This window comes from Aspergillus terreus, genomic scaffold (genome assembly GCF_000149615.1).
Source record: "Aspergillus terreus NIH2624 scaffold_11 genomic scaffold, whole genome shotgun sequence".
In the NCBI taxonomy this organism is placed as follows: domain Eukaryota; kingdom Fungi; phylum Ascomycota; class Eurotiomycetes; order Eurotiales; family Aspergillaceae; genus Aspergillus; species Aspergillus terreus.
The window spans coordinates 129,485-144,731 of NT_165934.1; the positions used below are offsets into that span (position 1 = coordinate 129,485).

The 15,247-nt window shown below is 54.8% G+C and overlaps 5 protein-coding genes across 5 annotated transcripts; all 5 read left to right on the forward strand.

Moving 5' to 3' along the window:
* Positions 1–324: 324 nt before the first annotated feature.
* On the forward strand, positions 325–3,129 carry ATEG_07452 (non-specific serine/threonine protein kinase; the record flags this gene model as incomplete). The annotated part of the gene is made up of 4 exons (XM_001216073.1): positions 325–337; positions 435–508; positions 571–718; positions 770–3,129. The coding sequence occupies 4 exons, from the start codon at positions 325–327 to the stop codon at positions 3,127–3,129; spliced, it is 2,595 nt and encodes an 864-aa protein (XP_001216073.1).
* A 704-nt stretch (positions 3,130–3,833) lies between these two features.
* Positions 3,834–4,986, forward strand: ATEG_07453 (isocitrate lyase/PEP mutase family protein; the record flags this gene model as incomplete). The annotated part of the gene is made up of 3 exons (XM_001216074.1): positions 3,834–4,314; positions 4,374–4,858; positions 4,909–4,986. The coding sequence occupies 3 exons, from the start codon at positions 3,834–3,836 to the stop codon at positions 4,984–4,986; spliced, it is 1,044 nt and encodes a 347-aa protein (XP_001216074.1).
* A 523-nt stretch (positions 4,987–5,509) lies between these two features.
* Positions 5,510–7,966, forward strand: ATEG_07454 (phosphoketolase family protein; the record flags this gene model as incomplete). Its single annotated transcript, XM_001216075.1, has 1 exon — positions 5,510–7,966. One exon carries the CDS (start codon positions 5,510–5,512, stop codon positions 7,964–7,966), a length of 2,457 nt encoding a protein of 818 aa, XP_001216075.1.
* A 530-nt stretch (positions 7,967–8,496) lies between these two features.
* ATEG_07455 (DUF3433 domain-containing protein) lies at positions 8,497–12,299 on the forward strand (the record flags this gene model as incomplete). The annotated part of the gene is made up of 2 exons (XM_001216076.1): positions 8,497–8,797; positions 8,845–12,299. The coding sequence occupies 2 exons, from the start codon at positions 8,497–8,499 to the stop codon at positions 12,297–12,299; spliced, it is 3,756 nt and encodes a 1,251-aa protein (XP_001216076.1).
* An 895-nt stretch (positions 12,300–13,194) lies between these two features.
* ATEG_07456 (uncharacterized protein) lies at positions 13,195–15,059 on the forward strand (the record flags this gene model as incomplete). The annotated part of the gene is made up of 6 exons (XM_001216077.1): positions 13,195–13,397; positions 13,458–13,967; positions 14,014–14,170; positions 14,219–14,554; positions 14,609–14,945; positions 15,037–15,059. The coding sequence occupies 6 exons, from the start codon at positions 13,195–13,197 to the stop codon at positions 15,057–15,059; spliced, it is 1,566 nt and encodes a 521-aa protein (XP_001216077.1).
* Positions 15,060–15,247: the final 188 nt, after the last annotated feature.

The window sequence follows — 15,247 nt, forward strand, 5'->3', positions numbered from 1 at the left end:
TCTCAGCTCCTGTACTTCCCTTTTCGCTGTCGCGCCCGAAACAGTCATCCACCAACCTGTCGGCACATATATACTCTGAATGGAAATCTCTGGAAGGCCTCTGATCGCCAACCGAATCTCCCAACGTTCTCCGATATACATACCGTGACGTCTTTGAGAACAGGCGTGACTATCTTGACACATGCCGCCTCCGAGAACGAAAGCGGAGGTTCATTCCCAGAAACAAAAGGAAAAGGTTTGGCTTGGCCCTCTGTGGAGATGACCCATATGTTTTAGAGAAACATAACTGACTAGGTCCCCGATAACAGCTCGCCCAGTCCTACCATGAATTGCTGGAGTGAGTATCTATCCACTCAACTTTTCTGTCCACTTTCTAACTGTCAATTCAAGGGAGTTTTCGTCGAAGGATCTTCGAAGTGTAGGAAACTATACAGTTGGGAGATTAATCGGCAAAGGTTCCTTTGGCAAGGTCTACCTCGCTTCGCATAAACTCACCAATGGGTCCAAAGTACGCCTGCCCCGAATACCATGTCGACTGCACGACGACTGTCGCTAATTGTCATATACTAGGTTGTCCTTAAATCTTCCAACAAGGAAGACACCAACCTCGCGCGCGAGATCCACCATCATCGCCAGTTCCTTCATCCCCACATAGCGCGACTTTACGAGGTCATCGTGACAGAGAAACTGGTGTGGCTGGTGTTAGAGTATTGTCCGGGTACGCGGCCCAATTACGTGAGCTCCTATTGAACGCTTCTGACCCAATTAGGCGATGAACTCTATAATTATCTCCTGCGACATGGTCCGCTCCCGGTAGAGAAGGTCAAGAGGATTTTCACGCAACTTGTCGGCGCGGTAGCTTATGTCCACAGCAAGTCCTGTGTCCACCGGGATCTGAAGCTGGAGAACATCTTACTGGACAAGCACGAGAATGTCAAGCTGTGCGATTTTGGTTTCACCCGGGAATACGAAGGCAAATCAAGCTACTTACAGACCTTCTGCGGTACGATATGTTACAGTGCGCCGGAAATGCTGAAGGGGGAGAAGTATGCAGGGGAGAAAGTCGATGTATGGAGTTTGGGGATCATTCTATACGCCCTGCTGGCAGGGGAGCTCCCGTTCGATGAGGACGACGACCAGGTCACCAAAACCCGTATCCTCACGGAAGAGCCGACATTCAACGAAAAATTCACCGAGGATGCCAAGTCGCTCATCAACTTGCTTCTTTCGAAACGCCCTCTCATTCGACCAAGTTTGGACGAAATCCTGGGACATCCGTTCCTAGCAGAACACGCCTCCGAACAGCTAGCCATTCTGAAGATCCCGCGTCCCGCACCCTTCTCCACTCCGCTGGAGAAGACCACTTTGCAAAGAATGAAGAGCGCTGGTGTCAATATTGATGAGGTGGTTGATAGCGTCCTGGCTCAGCGGTGTGACCCTCTTGCTGGGTGGTGGGCCTTGTTGATCGAAAAGGAGCAACGAAAAGAGCGCAAGCGGGAGCGGAAACGACGTGAACGAGAAGCAGAGGCGAAAAATATCCGGCGCTTGAGTGCTGCGAGCACCCGACTAGAGAAGATCTCCGCAGCTCTCGTCGAAGTGGATGAAGAGGGTCACGCATCATCGGACGCTCCTCTGTACGAACGAGGCCGAAGAGATCGGCGCAGTTTGCCTTCGCAGCTGGCTGTACCTGAGCTGCCAATACTCCCTGAGCCCATTCCAACGAAACCTGTCGAACCCACCGCTCCCAACAACACTTCCACGCCGCCGCCCCCTCCCATCGATAAAGATTCCATCCGATCTGCGAGTTCCACTCGCCGTCGCCCACAGCCGCCCCCGAAAGATAGACGGCGCTCACGGCCGAGCACATTGCACATGAGTGCTTCTCAGCCTGAACTAAATCAGCACAGCAACGGACTCTTCCGTCGTCGCACACGTCGTCAATACCCCATTATCAGCCAACTCGCTTCTCTCAAGCACTGGTTTGTGGAGTCTGCAAAACGAGCCAAGTCCCCTCACAGTAAAGCCGCTGGCGGCCCTGGGGCCCATCGCAAATTTCTTGCAGAGAAGTTGAGTCCGGCGAAAGGGAATGAAGACGCAAAAAAGACTGCTACCGCCCCATCTGGGACGACACGATCCGGCGAACTCTCGACGCCGACACAAATCAAACGGGCCTCCAATGCCAGCAGCCTGGCCTTGAGTAACGCTTCTTATCCAAACCATCGTCACTCGTTCCCGCGTCAATCGCGGCCAGTGAGCACCAGCCGAGCGAGCCACCGGAACTCTCTATCACCCTCCCCCATCACTCCCAGGGGCTCTTATAGACTCTCGTCGGCGGGTCTGCGTGGCCGCAAGTCGACTTCGTCTTCTGTGTCATCCATCAGAAGCATCCATCACGTTCACACTCATTCGAAAGCCTCATCTGTTTCTTCCAATAGCATTGGCTCGATCTCTACGCCCACAGCTCGAGCGTCAAAGTCTCCTCACTCTTCGGTAAAAGTTCTCCCCACGACTCCAAGCGCCTCGTCCCGGTTTCCCAGCAATATCCGGCTGGTGCGCGGCCCCAATAACGCGTATCGAGAGACGGATGATTCCAATGGCCGGATAAATTCGCTTTTTAACGAGGCAGCACCCGCTCCCTTGCTTTATTCCCCGTCTTCTAGTCTTGTGTTTGCCCGTCGGAAGAGATCTGCGTTCAAGGGTCCTATGGTCCACACGGCCAACCTGATGGTGTCGGGCGGCATGGCAGCACCTGAATGTCAGAATGGTGGCATCGGGGCCGCAGAACCCGCAGGCCCTGCTCGGCCGGCGGCACGAAAGAGCCAGATCATCGAGGAAGAGGACTTGGAGGACGAAGATATCGAAGAGGTCGACACATTTACGGGTACAGAAGAGGACCCGGGGTCTCCAGTCGACGCAGGCAGGTCGGAAGACCAGTTCGCGGTAGGGAAACCCGCTGATTCTCCTGGACGGTCTCGTAAACCGGCTCTTGCTCCTGCGCCGGACATCGACCCGGTCCCTATACGCCCGCCTCGCTCGTCGTCCCTTCGATCCCCGCGGCCGGGCTCGTCGGCTGCGGGGTCCGGACACAATGAAGTCACTGCGGATATGTCCCCCCGATCCGCGGCATGAGGTCTAGTTGACTAGGATCTAGCCATCTAGATCGACTCTAGACCCACCCGGTCGAGATGTCTAGTCTCAGTCCGTTTTTCCGAGGGCTTATGGGCATGACGTCACTTGTCGCTCCCAAAACTCTCACTCTTTGTTATTAGTTGATTCTAACAGTCCATCGGTATAGAGAGATGGTATCAACGGAGTGGTCTGCATGCTGTAAAAGCAGGCTGGTGAATAGTATTGGAGTTATCATCATCTGGCATGATTTGTGGTGTTCGTCCTGGCCTGGGAGGATTTGTGCTGCTGCTATTACATCCATGTGGCTGAGTCTAATATTATGTCACTGTTCGTATTGGTTTAGTCTCTCGCTGAGAAGGAACATATCATACAGCCCGTACTATATGTTATTTTCATTCGATCAAGCCGGTCATCTTGCGCAGATAATTATCTCCAGGCAAGAATGGTTATCAGTTGGTCTGTGCTGTGACTTGGGACCCCGAGCTTACTATATACTCGTCGGTGGTTACTCCACTGGATATGAAATCATCTCTCGGAGAACGCAGATGCAGATCAACTTCTGGTTATTCCGACTTGTCAATTGCCGGCAGACATGCAGATATTGGTTCCACCGACTGCCACATCTATGAATGCCCCTCGTTCGTCCCCGGCATCATCTCGCTCAACCTGTTATCCCTGCCTATAACCTATTGAAAATCACCAAAATGGCTCCTCCCACTCCCTACCCCTTCCACTTCGCCAAAACCGAACCGAACCGTCCTCCGACCAACACTCCCGAAACCCTGAACATCACCCTCCAGAATGTGCGCGGCAGAATCCCCTCCCCGCAGACGTCCCGCCTCCGCACCATGATGTTGGAAGCCCGCAACGACCCAACCAAGATCCTCGCCTTTCCCTGCACATATGACGGTCTCTCCTCACGCTTGGTCGAAGAGGCCGGATTCCCGATGCTGTTCCTGTCCGGGTTTGCGGTGTCCAGTTCCTACGGTCTCCCAGATACAGGCTACATCGCAATGGAAGAGATGTGCTCGAAGATCCAGGAGACCGTCCGCGTCACCACACTGCCCATCATGGCCGACGGAGACACGGGGTATGGAAGCTCGATGAACGTCCGTCGGACGGTCGAGTGCTTTGCTGCCGCGGGGGCGGCGGGCGTTATGATTGAGGATCAGACATGGCCGAAGCGTATGAACCGGACACGGATTGCCCCATAACAACCTAGAATCTATGCTAATGCGGGATAGGATGTGGCCACACGAAAGGGAAATCGGTCGTGTCGCGCGGGGAGGCCTACGCGCGCATCCAGGCCGCGTGTGATGCCCGCGACGAAGGGCGAGATATCTTCATCCTCGCCCGCACTGATGCCCTGATCCATGGATGGGATGAAGCAATGACACGGGCGGCCGAGTTTAAACGAATCGGCGCTGATGCTGTGTTTGTCGAAGCTCTGCCGGATAAAGAGGCGATGCAGCGATGCGTCCGGGAATTGGACATTCCTATGCTGGCGAATATCATCGAAGGTGGCATGACAGAGAACCTGTCGGCCAGAGAGCTGGCGGGTCTGGGGTTTGCTGCCGTGGCGTACCCGTGGACGCTTGTGGCTGCCCGATTGAAGAGCATTCGGGATACGTTGGAGGGACTGAAGAAGAGCATTGTAGAGGATGCGCCTCCGCCGATGATTCTGGGGTATTCGGATGTGTGTGAGGGAGTTGGATTCACTAAATACTGGGTGAGTTCTCATTGTCGCTTGTCATGGCAATATGCTGATCTGATCTATAGGAGGTGGAGAAACGGTATGAATATAATGACGATGGGATTGTGGGCAAAGGGGCAAAGAGTCCTGAGGAACAAAGCTAGTAGGCAAGAGGATTCACTGAACATTAATCTCGTATACAATCTCTTATCTGAACAATTCATAGTCAATGACAATGGACGTGATATTGCCTCAGGCAGGGGACGATACCCGAGGCATATATATTCCCATTCAGGCTAGCGTGGAGTCAGGACATCCAAGCGTCACATTACCCGATTGGGACAGCTGGAATATCTATCAGATAGCCATCCATTCAGTCAGCATCTTCATCTCTCCACTGCCCCTCGGAACTCGAACCCCTGATGCCAACAAACCTGTTTCTTGCCATCACTCACCAATTGCACCTTCAGGTTGTGCACGTTCTACGGATCATGATGGCCACATCCACGATTGATACGTCATTGACTCCGCGCCCTATCCACGAACATCCGGATCCGGGCTGCGGCGGACCATAAGAGATAATGTACACGTCAAGCTGTGATCCAACTGTCATTTACAAGGAGAAGATGCCCATGTTTTGTGCTCCTCCCACTCTCTTACTACCAATCTGGACCATTGACACCTACAATGCCATCAACCGTCGGTAAGAGTAATGACCCAACGATCGTCGCCTATGGCCCGGCGCGCTCGACAATCAAGGGCCAGCCCCTGGAGGCCGAAGAGCTTCGGAAGACCGATGCGTACTTCCGAGCCAGCATGTACCTCTGCTTGGGTATGCTCTACCTGCGGGATAACGTCCTCCTGAAGGAACCTCTTCGGACCGACCATCTCAAGGCTCGACTTCTGGGACACTGGGGATCCGACGCTGGTCAGTCATTCACCTGGATTCACATGAACCGCCTCATCAAGAAGTACAATCTGGATGTGCTCTTCGTTTCCGGTCCCGGTCACGGCGCCCCGGGTGTCCTTTCGCAGTCCTATCTTGAGGGCGTATACTCGGAGGTCTACCCCGACAAGTCGGAGGACGCCAAGGGAATGCAGAAGTTCTTCAAGCAGTTCTCTTTCCCCGGCGGCATCGGCAGCCATGCCACCCCCGAAACTCCAGGTAGTATCCACGAGGGTGGTGAACTGGGCTACTCGATCTCGCATGCTTTCGGCACCGTCTTCGACCACCCCAACCTCATCACCTTGACCATGGTGGGCGACGGTGAATCTGAGACCGGCCCCCTGGCCACCAGCTGGCACAGCACCAAGTTCCTGAACCCCTGCGTGGACGGTGCCGTCCTGCCTGTCCTCCACCTCAACGGATACAAGATTAACAACCCTACCGTCCTTGCGCGTATCAGCCATGAGGAACTCGAATCCCTGTTCCACGGCTACGGATGGACCCCGTACTTCGTCGAAGGCAGCGACAGGGAAAGCATGCACCAGGCCATGGCGGCGACGCTCGAGCACTGCGTCAACGAGATCAGGAAGTTCCAGAAGCAGGCCCGCGAGTCCAACAAGCCCTTCCGTCCTCACTGGCCGATGATCGTCCTGCGAACCCCCAAGGGATGGTCCGCCCCCCGCGACGTCGACGGCAAGCTCCTCGAGGGCTTCTGGCGGTCCCACCAAATCCCTATTCCCGATGTCTGGTCGAACCCCAAACACCTTCAGGTGCTCGAGTCGTGGATGCGGAGCTACAAGCCGGAGGAGCTCTTCGATAAGGACGGAAAGCTGATCCCGGAGTTGAAGGAGCTTCCACCGACTGGCAACCGACGCATCAGTGCCAACCCCGTTGCCAACGGTGGGATCCTGCGCAAGCCCCTCGATATGCCTGACTTCCGGGATTATGCTCTCAAGGAAATCGAACCCGGCGTGTCGATCCGTGGTAGCATGGTGAACATGTCCAAGTGGCTGCGCGACGTTATTGCCAACAACCAGAAGTCCTTCCGGCTGTTCGGCCCCGATGAGACCGAGTCCAACAAGCTGAGCGAGATCTACAAGGCCGGAAAGAAGGTGTGGATGGGCGAGTATTTTGAGGAAGATCAAGATGGCGGCAACCTGGCCCCCGAAGGCCGCGTGATGGAAATGCTCAGCGAACACACGTGCGAGGGCTGGCTGGAAGGCTACGTTCTTTCCGGACGCCATGGGCTCCTCAACAGCTACGAACCCTTCATCCATATCATCGACTCCATGGTCAACCAACACTGCAAATGGATCGAAAAGTGTCTCGAGGTCGAGTGGCGCGTCAAGGTGGCCTCGCTGAACATCCTCCTCACGGCGACGGTGTGGCGTCAGGACCACAACGGCTTCACCCACCAGGACCCTGGATTCCTGGATGTTGTGTCGAATAAGAGCCCCGAGGTGGTGCGAATCTACCTCCCGCCTGATGGAAACTGTCTCCTGTCCGTAATGGATCACTGCCTGCGTAGCGTCAACTACGTCAACGTGGTGGTCGCCGACAAGCAGGACCACATCCAGTACCTCAGCATGGAGGAGGCCATCGAACACTGCTCCAAGGGTGTCGGTATCTGGGACTGGGCGAGCAACGACCAAGGCGTGGAGCCCGACGTGGTCATGGCGTCCTGCGGTGACGTGCCTACCCATGAGGCCCTGGCGGCGACGGCGCTCCTGCGCGAGAACATCCCGGATCTCAAAGTGCGGTTCGTCAACGTCGTCGACCTGTTCGTGTTGATTTCCAAGATCAACCATCCCCACGGCATGACGGATCGCCACTGGAAGGCCGTCTTCACGGACGATAAGCCCATCGTCTTCAACTTCCACTCGTACCCGTGGCTCATCCACCGTCTGACGTACAAGCGGCCGGGCCAGCACAACCTGCACGTGCGAGGATACAACGAAAAGGGAAATATCGATACGCCCTTCGAACTGGCTATTAGGAACAAGACGGACCGGTATAGTCTCGCTATCGACGCCATCGATCGCGTCCCGTCACTCCATAACAAGGCGGCTGCCGTTCGGGAGAAGTTCATCAATGAACAGCTTGCGGCGAGGGGGTGGGCGTATGATCATGGCATTGATCCGGACCATATCCGCAACTGGACCTGGGCCTATCCCAGAAAGAAGAAGAACGTTGATTAGAGGCGTATGGTGCAGCAATTGCAATACGGGTTCCCCGTACGTTGCTTTAAGAATGTCGTGTTTTACTGATGATCAGGCATCTGCTCAAGCACAGCATGAGATCATACATCTATAATCATTTGAGACAATCTCGTCTTTCACTTCTTTTAATGCACATAAGCCCCATTCAAGGTGCGATTCACAATGCAACTTGACAAGATCTACGCATATAATTTCCGACACCAAAGCCAATAGAGACTCGTATAAGCCGCTAGGATTAGTGAACTGACATGAGTCCATCTAATTCGCCCAGGATAAGCATCTCATTTGGCCCCCAACGATCCGCCTCGTCCCTTATGCACAGCCCCATTCCCCTAAGGCTGTCAGCTTACAAGACCCTTCATTTAAGCGCTGCCCCACTGCCGACTTGACTGGTGCGAGTCTACATTCTTGAAGATTTCAAACTCGCAGCGACGGTCGGAAGAAGAGTCTGCCCAGGCATGCCCCATATATGAGTGGACTGGACTCATACAGAGTCCTGGCGATTCACGATGCCTAACCAAGACACCCAAAAAGGGCCCTTTACCTATTCTCCAGTGATCAACGAGGACGACGATAGCAGCAGAGACGCAACAAAGAATGTTTACAAGCAAGAGAGGGGCGGCTCGCCCCGTCTCTGGACGCCATTCTTCCTCCGGCGGCCTGTCATGCTTTCGTTTTTATTACTATTCGTCGCGATTCTTTGCTCGCTTGTCGCTCTGTATACATACACGCAACGCGAACACCGGAGTCTAGGCATTGAAACAGACGGCTCGAGATACTACTACCTATGGACTTACGGCCCAACTGCAGGTAAGCCGATCGCCTCCGCTACTCGTCACAGACTGACCCCTGCGCAGTATTCATGCTCTTAACGGCCGGCTGGACGCAGGTGGAATATCGCGCCTCGCAATCGATGCCCTGGGTCTTGATGCTGCGAGGACCAACGCCCGCGTCGGAGAGCATCTTCCTCGACTACCTCTCCAACTGGAACGTCGTATCGCTCTACAAATCCCTCCGACGGGGACACTACCTGGTGGCGCTGTGCGTCACTGGGTCGTTGTTACTCAACGGGCTGACGGTCTTCTCAACCGGTCTATTCGAACTCGACACCGTGCGCGTCACCCAAGTCGCAGACCTCACCGTGACGCACAAGTTCGACGGTGCTCAATTCGACCCCGTCGTGAACGATGGCAAGGCTTACACGGCGTGTCTTGGATACACTAAGAACGTCATTGATCCCCCCATCGGCCTCCACGATCCCTATGTCTACCCTCCGTTCCGGAGCGCAAAGCACACCGCCGCCGACAACGATACCATGATCGCGAACGCCGAGTACGAAGCTGAGCTGGAGATCTTCACGCCGACGATCCAGTGCCAGGAGGCGACGACGACAATCGCGCCGTCGCACGCCAGATTCGACCCCCAGGACAACTCCGAAGTTTACGAGGCAGACGGCTGCCGCGTCGCGCCGACAGGAATCCCGCTGGCTCTTATGCGCGGTGACAAGTTCGGCATGGATGCTGATGTTGCGGGGTGCCAGGGCCAGACGCTCAGTAACGACGGCAAGCATCCTCCTGAGGTCGATTGGAACGTCGACTGGCGGCTGTGGGTGTCGATTGCGCAGACCATGTCGCAGCACTCGAACAACTATTCCACCGATGGATGGGAGACGCACGAAGTCCGCGGGGTGATGTGCAAAATGCACTATAATATGTCTCGTGCGCCGGTCAGGATCTGGAGGGAACCTGGGCAAAGCGCTATCCTTTCCTCTATCAATGCGAGTGACTTGACGGCCATCGAGCCCATCGCCAACGTCTCTGACGGCAAGCTGCTGTACGCGGCGCATCAGTCGATCGGAGCGGCGATTGACTACTCGTCTGATACGGGGTCCGAGTATGTCTTTGCTGCTGGCGATTCTTTGGAGAAACTTTGGAACTCGTCTGCAGCGCTGGCCGCGGCGGTTGAGAAGTCGTACTCCTGTATTGCGAGGCAGCTGGCGAAGGACTCGCTGCTGGTGCAAGAACCACATAGTGTGCAGGGGACTGAACGAACGACGGACCAGAGATTGTTTGTCCGGGAGCTCTCATTCAGCCTTATGGTTGCTCTGCTGGGACTCTTGATAATCGTCGTCTGTCTTCTACTTGTGTTCTTTATTCCGGTCGCTGTATGTCCCAGAGACACTGGTTGTATCGGTGGACTAGCGACAGTATTCGCGCAAAGTCCAGACTTTATGTCCAAATTCCGGGGCTCAGCGCTGATGACGACCACGCAAATGGCCGGCTCTCCGCTGGGCCAAGCGCAGTATACATCAAGCGTCACCAACACGGGATCATACACGATTATGTCGGACAATTCATCGCCAAATGCCGGACTCGCCGAGACGACGCCGCACTGGTGGCGTCCGCTGTCAACAAGCTGGTCCATCTGGATTCCTCTCGTGGCAGCGCCACTCACAGTCATCATCGCATTAGAGGTTGTATACCACATCTCCACCTCCTCCCGCGGCATCACCCTAGTCGAAGGAAAGTCCTCGTACATCCATTACATCTGGGTCTACATCCCGGCACTCATCATGTTCGCCATCCGCTGCCTATTCCAGACTGTCGAATTTGGCGCCCGCGTCTTCCAGCCATACCTCCTCCTCCGCCGCGGCGCAGCGGCTGCAGACAAGACGATCTTGGAGAATCAGCTGCGCAAGGTGGCTATATACGGCGTCTTTGATAGCCTGCGCAAGCGTCAGTGGGCCCTGGCCGCTGCAACAATCGCTCTGCTCCTGGCGGCCATAACCCCCATCGTGGTCTCCGGTCTGTACATGGTGCAAGCCTCCGCACCAACATCCCCTCGCAACCTCACGCGCATCGACCGGTGGAATCTGGGAGATCCGAACCCCGGTTCCGCCGCAGGCTCAAAGTACTATGACGAGCTGCAGCCGGTGGATGCTAAGATCCCCGGGATGATCATGTACCTGAACCTGTCCTATCCGCAATGGACATATAAAGACCTTGCGTTCCCGCAAGTCCGACTGGCAGATGCAGATGGTGCGCAGGAGCAGGGCTACATTGAAGCCCGTCTGCCTGCCCTGCGTGGACGGCTCGACTGCGCCGAAGTCAAGTCCCCGAACTGCTCCTACCAAGACGACTACGCGCCGTACATTCTGACGTGTGATGACGTTGAATGCTCCGGTAGCGTTTTCACATCCGTCGGACGTACAAATGCCGTGGAGTATTTCAGCGCCGGCTCAGTCGGGTCGTCAAACTACGACCCGGGGAAGAACTGCCCCGACAACCGACTGCTGTTCGGCAAATGGTTCCCCGGCGAAACGCCGATGCAGAAGTTGGTGGTTAGTTGCGACGCCAGGATAGAGGAGGTAGACGTCGACGTTCGGCTGCAGGTACCCTCATTCACGCTTGACCCGGATTTTGAACCGCGCGTGATCGAGGGCTCAGCCAAAGAAGACATCCGTACCAACCGGTCCTCGTTCCCAGGCTTCGACTCGATGAAGGAGTTCCTTTTCACGCCGGAAACCTACCCCGACGGCCAGTTCCCAGAGACCAATAACCAGCTGATTGACGTGGATGTGCTGATGCGGGCCGCCATATATGGCGTGGACGGGGTTCCGGCCGAGGAGCTACTCAATGCAGACAAGCTGATATCCCGCGTCAACGAGGTCTGGGGGATCATCATGGCGCAGCTGTACAACAGTGGTGGGCGCCAGCCGTTCGACCAGCCGTTCAACCACTCGTGGTCGGTGTTGCCGCTGGATGATGCCGTGCCAACGTATTCGGCGGTGTTTTACGACGGGCGGAAGTATCTTGTCCAGAGCGAGGTGTCGACCCGGATTCTGGATGGGCTTCTTGCTACTATGGTGGTATGCGGTGTTGTCTCCATCGCGCTGCTGCAGACGAAAGAGGTCCTGCCGAAGAACCCGTGCAGTATTGGGGCTGTTGCGAGTTTGTTGCATGGGTCCAGGTTGCTCGGTCCGGACGTTATACCTAAAGGAGCGGAGTGGTGTAGTGATTATGAGCTCAAGAGGAGGGGCATCTTTCAAGGCCAGAAGTTTACGATGGGATGGTGGACAGACAGGAAGATTGGAGGTTATAATCCTGTCTCCTATACCAGCAACGAGGGAGATCTTCACCCGTCTGGTGGCATGGGCTCTGCTTCTGGCGATGACATCTCCGTCAGTGACATCGATAGGGATGATTCACGTGTCAATGAACGGACTGGGATCCCGCTGGAAGTGCAGAGCAGTCTTGTGCCAAGTGATGAGGAGGGAAATTCGAAAGCACACGAGATTCGGTATCGACATTGATTTGGGTGATGGCAGGGAGAATCTACGCCTGGAGAACGACGGTCTCATACGATGACACTCATAAAGAACCATGAAATATATTTTCCTTTGACTTAGTTTCTTTCATCTTGACTAAGGCTGGACATATATCTATCGCTTTACACCCACCGTACTTCCAACTTCTTACGCGAAAGGGTATGGTTCTGAAGTAGGGATAAAAAGATATGCAGAACTATATATTGCAACCCTGACTGGCCTCAAGGGAAACCGTGACACCTTGGCATAGGCTGAAGATGAGTGATCACAGTACCTCAACGACGCCAAACCTGATCCCTTACAAATATTATCCTTACGCATCCTTTGAAGTTGTCTGGTTATTCACGGTTATGGTGGTTAGTCGGCTTCGGGCTGACCTCTTGCTGTATACCGGTGCATTATCATACACTGTCGAGGACCGACATGCCATTGACGAATATTCCCCGAAAGTCAAAAGAACCTTCCAATATTGAATGCTCTCCGGGCTTTGTTCAATCCCGGCCTTTGCAATCATGTGGCAGGCTGGGGTATTTCGTGACGTGGTTCCGATGCTCCTAAGTTCATCCAGGATGAAGTCGAGCGATCCGAGCTTACAGTGTCCCAGATAGATGAGATACTTCCGGGCAGCGATGATGGGGTTGGTGGCTGCAAATACCGGAATGCTGAAAGGATGCGTGGAGGTTGGTCTTCGCATTCCAGAGATGGAAGAAGGATATGATCTGCGGCGTGACCGGTAGACCAATGTAACGGTTAAGAGGCCCCTCGCGTGGATAAAGCCTTCGTCGTACAAAGTACAGTGTCCTGTATCTCTATCGAGTCAAGCCTACTCTCAGAGGCTAGACACATGGTCTCTCTTCGCTGAGATCAGTCTGTCTGCATCATGGCTCGAGACATCGAGAAGACAGACGTTCCGCGACCTGACTGCTTCGCGAGCACAGTAACCGAATGCCTATTCGTCCTGACGGTGACGTTCGCCTTTGCGCAGTCCACAATCTTCTCGGGGATGGCGACGGTCATGACCGATTCAATCGGACGAGACCTAAACATGGGCGATGAGCTAACGTGGATTACTGCGGCACCGCTGTAAGTCACAACCCTCCAGCGATACACCTCATGCAAATGCACTCATCTCATTGAAACTAGGTTAACCAGCGGCGCCTTCGTCCTCCCTTTCGGAAACCTCGCCGATACCGTCGGGCGAAAACGGATGTTCGTCGCGGCGATGACCTGCTCGACGCTCGTCGTGACAGTGGCAGGCTTCACGCCAAACGGTATAATCCTCATCGTGCTGAACGGATTCTTCGGTCTCTTCTCAGCGGCCGCCGTGACGCCCGCAATCGGCCAGCTGGGTTCGGTGTACCAGCAGCCATCGAAACGAAGGAACCGGGCGTTCGCGTGCTTCAGTGCCGGGAACCCTCTTGGTTATGTCAGTGGGTCGTTCATCTCCGGCGTAGTGATGCAGCTGTCGGGCTGGCGGGCGTGCTTCTGGGCGTTTGGCGTGTTGAACGCCATATTCACTATCCTGGTGGTGTGGACGGTGCCGTCGCATTCGGTGCCGAGGAAGGGGTCTCTATGGGATCTGCTCTCGCGGTTTGATCTTGTAGGGGCTCTCCTCATCACTGGGGGAGTGTCCATGGTCTCCAGCTCATTGACGTAAGTACGCATCCCGAGTATAGGTGCAGTGTCTAACATACTACAGACTGGGCGGTACCGCCCCGAAAGGCTGGGGAGAACCATACGTCCTCATCCCTCTGATACTGGGCCTTGCGACTATCATCTGCTTCGTCCTGTGGCAGGCCGCTTACAAGCACCCGTTGATGCCGTTGCACGTCTGGCGGGACCTGGACTTTGCCATCGTACGTTGCCCCCAACAATTTATTCCAGGAACTTGCTAACAGACAAAGCACATCATCAGCATATCAATAGGAAACGCAGGCTTCACAGCAGCAACATTCTGGCTATGCCTCTACCTCCAGCGAGTAAAACACCAGAGCCCACTCTACCTCGCCCTGTACCTCCTCCCGCAGAACGTGAACGGCATCCTCGTGAACATCGTCATCAGCTTCTTCATGCACCGCGTCAGCCACATGCTCATCACTGGCGTCGGCGCAATCGCGTACATAATAAGCTTCTTGCTGCTTGCGCTGATACAGCCCGTCAGCGAGTATTATTGGGCTTTTATATTCCCCTCGCTTATGCTCGTGGTGGTCGGCTCGGAGATGCAGTTCAACGTGGCGAATGTATGTCCTTTCCTCTTGCAGGCTTTGTATCCCGTTCTAACTGGAATGCCGCAGAGCTATGTTATGTCTTCGCTGCCGCAGGAGCGACAGTCGCTGGCAGGAGGCATCCTCAGCGCCGTCAACAAGATCTTTTCCAATGTTGCGCTTACTATATCGACGGCTGCATACGCTACCGATATCCGTCGCACAACGGCGGGTGTAGGACAGTTACGCCTTGAGAAGGGGTACTCAGGGGCTTTCTGGGTGTCCGTGGTTCTGGCAGTGGTGGACCTCTTTCTGGTATTCTTCTTGAGAGCCGATGGGAAGGGATACGCAAAGTCCTCGCTTCAGCGGACGAAGATGCAGGGGAGTTCCGCATCTGATGAGGAGACAGGGTCGGAAGCGCCCAGGCGTGAGTAATGTAGTTGATTCAGCAGTGGTACATATCAAGTCCGTTGGATGGCGTGGTTGGTTGTGAATGATTTATACATATCTTTATCCAGAACATATGTGCTTCATTTTCTAGTCCGTTCTATTAAGATAAACCGTCTTCATTAACCACACGCGCACTGAACTACCACCATTTAGTTCCCAGATATCGATTCGATAGTCTCTCCCCCTATTCTGGTTGTTCGGATTGTTACGCCCTGTCTTAAGTATACCGCACGGGCTTCGAATGCAGCACCTATTGCCGTATCGACCTCATCAGGGTGC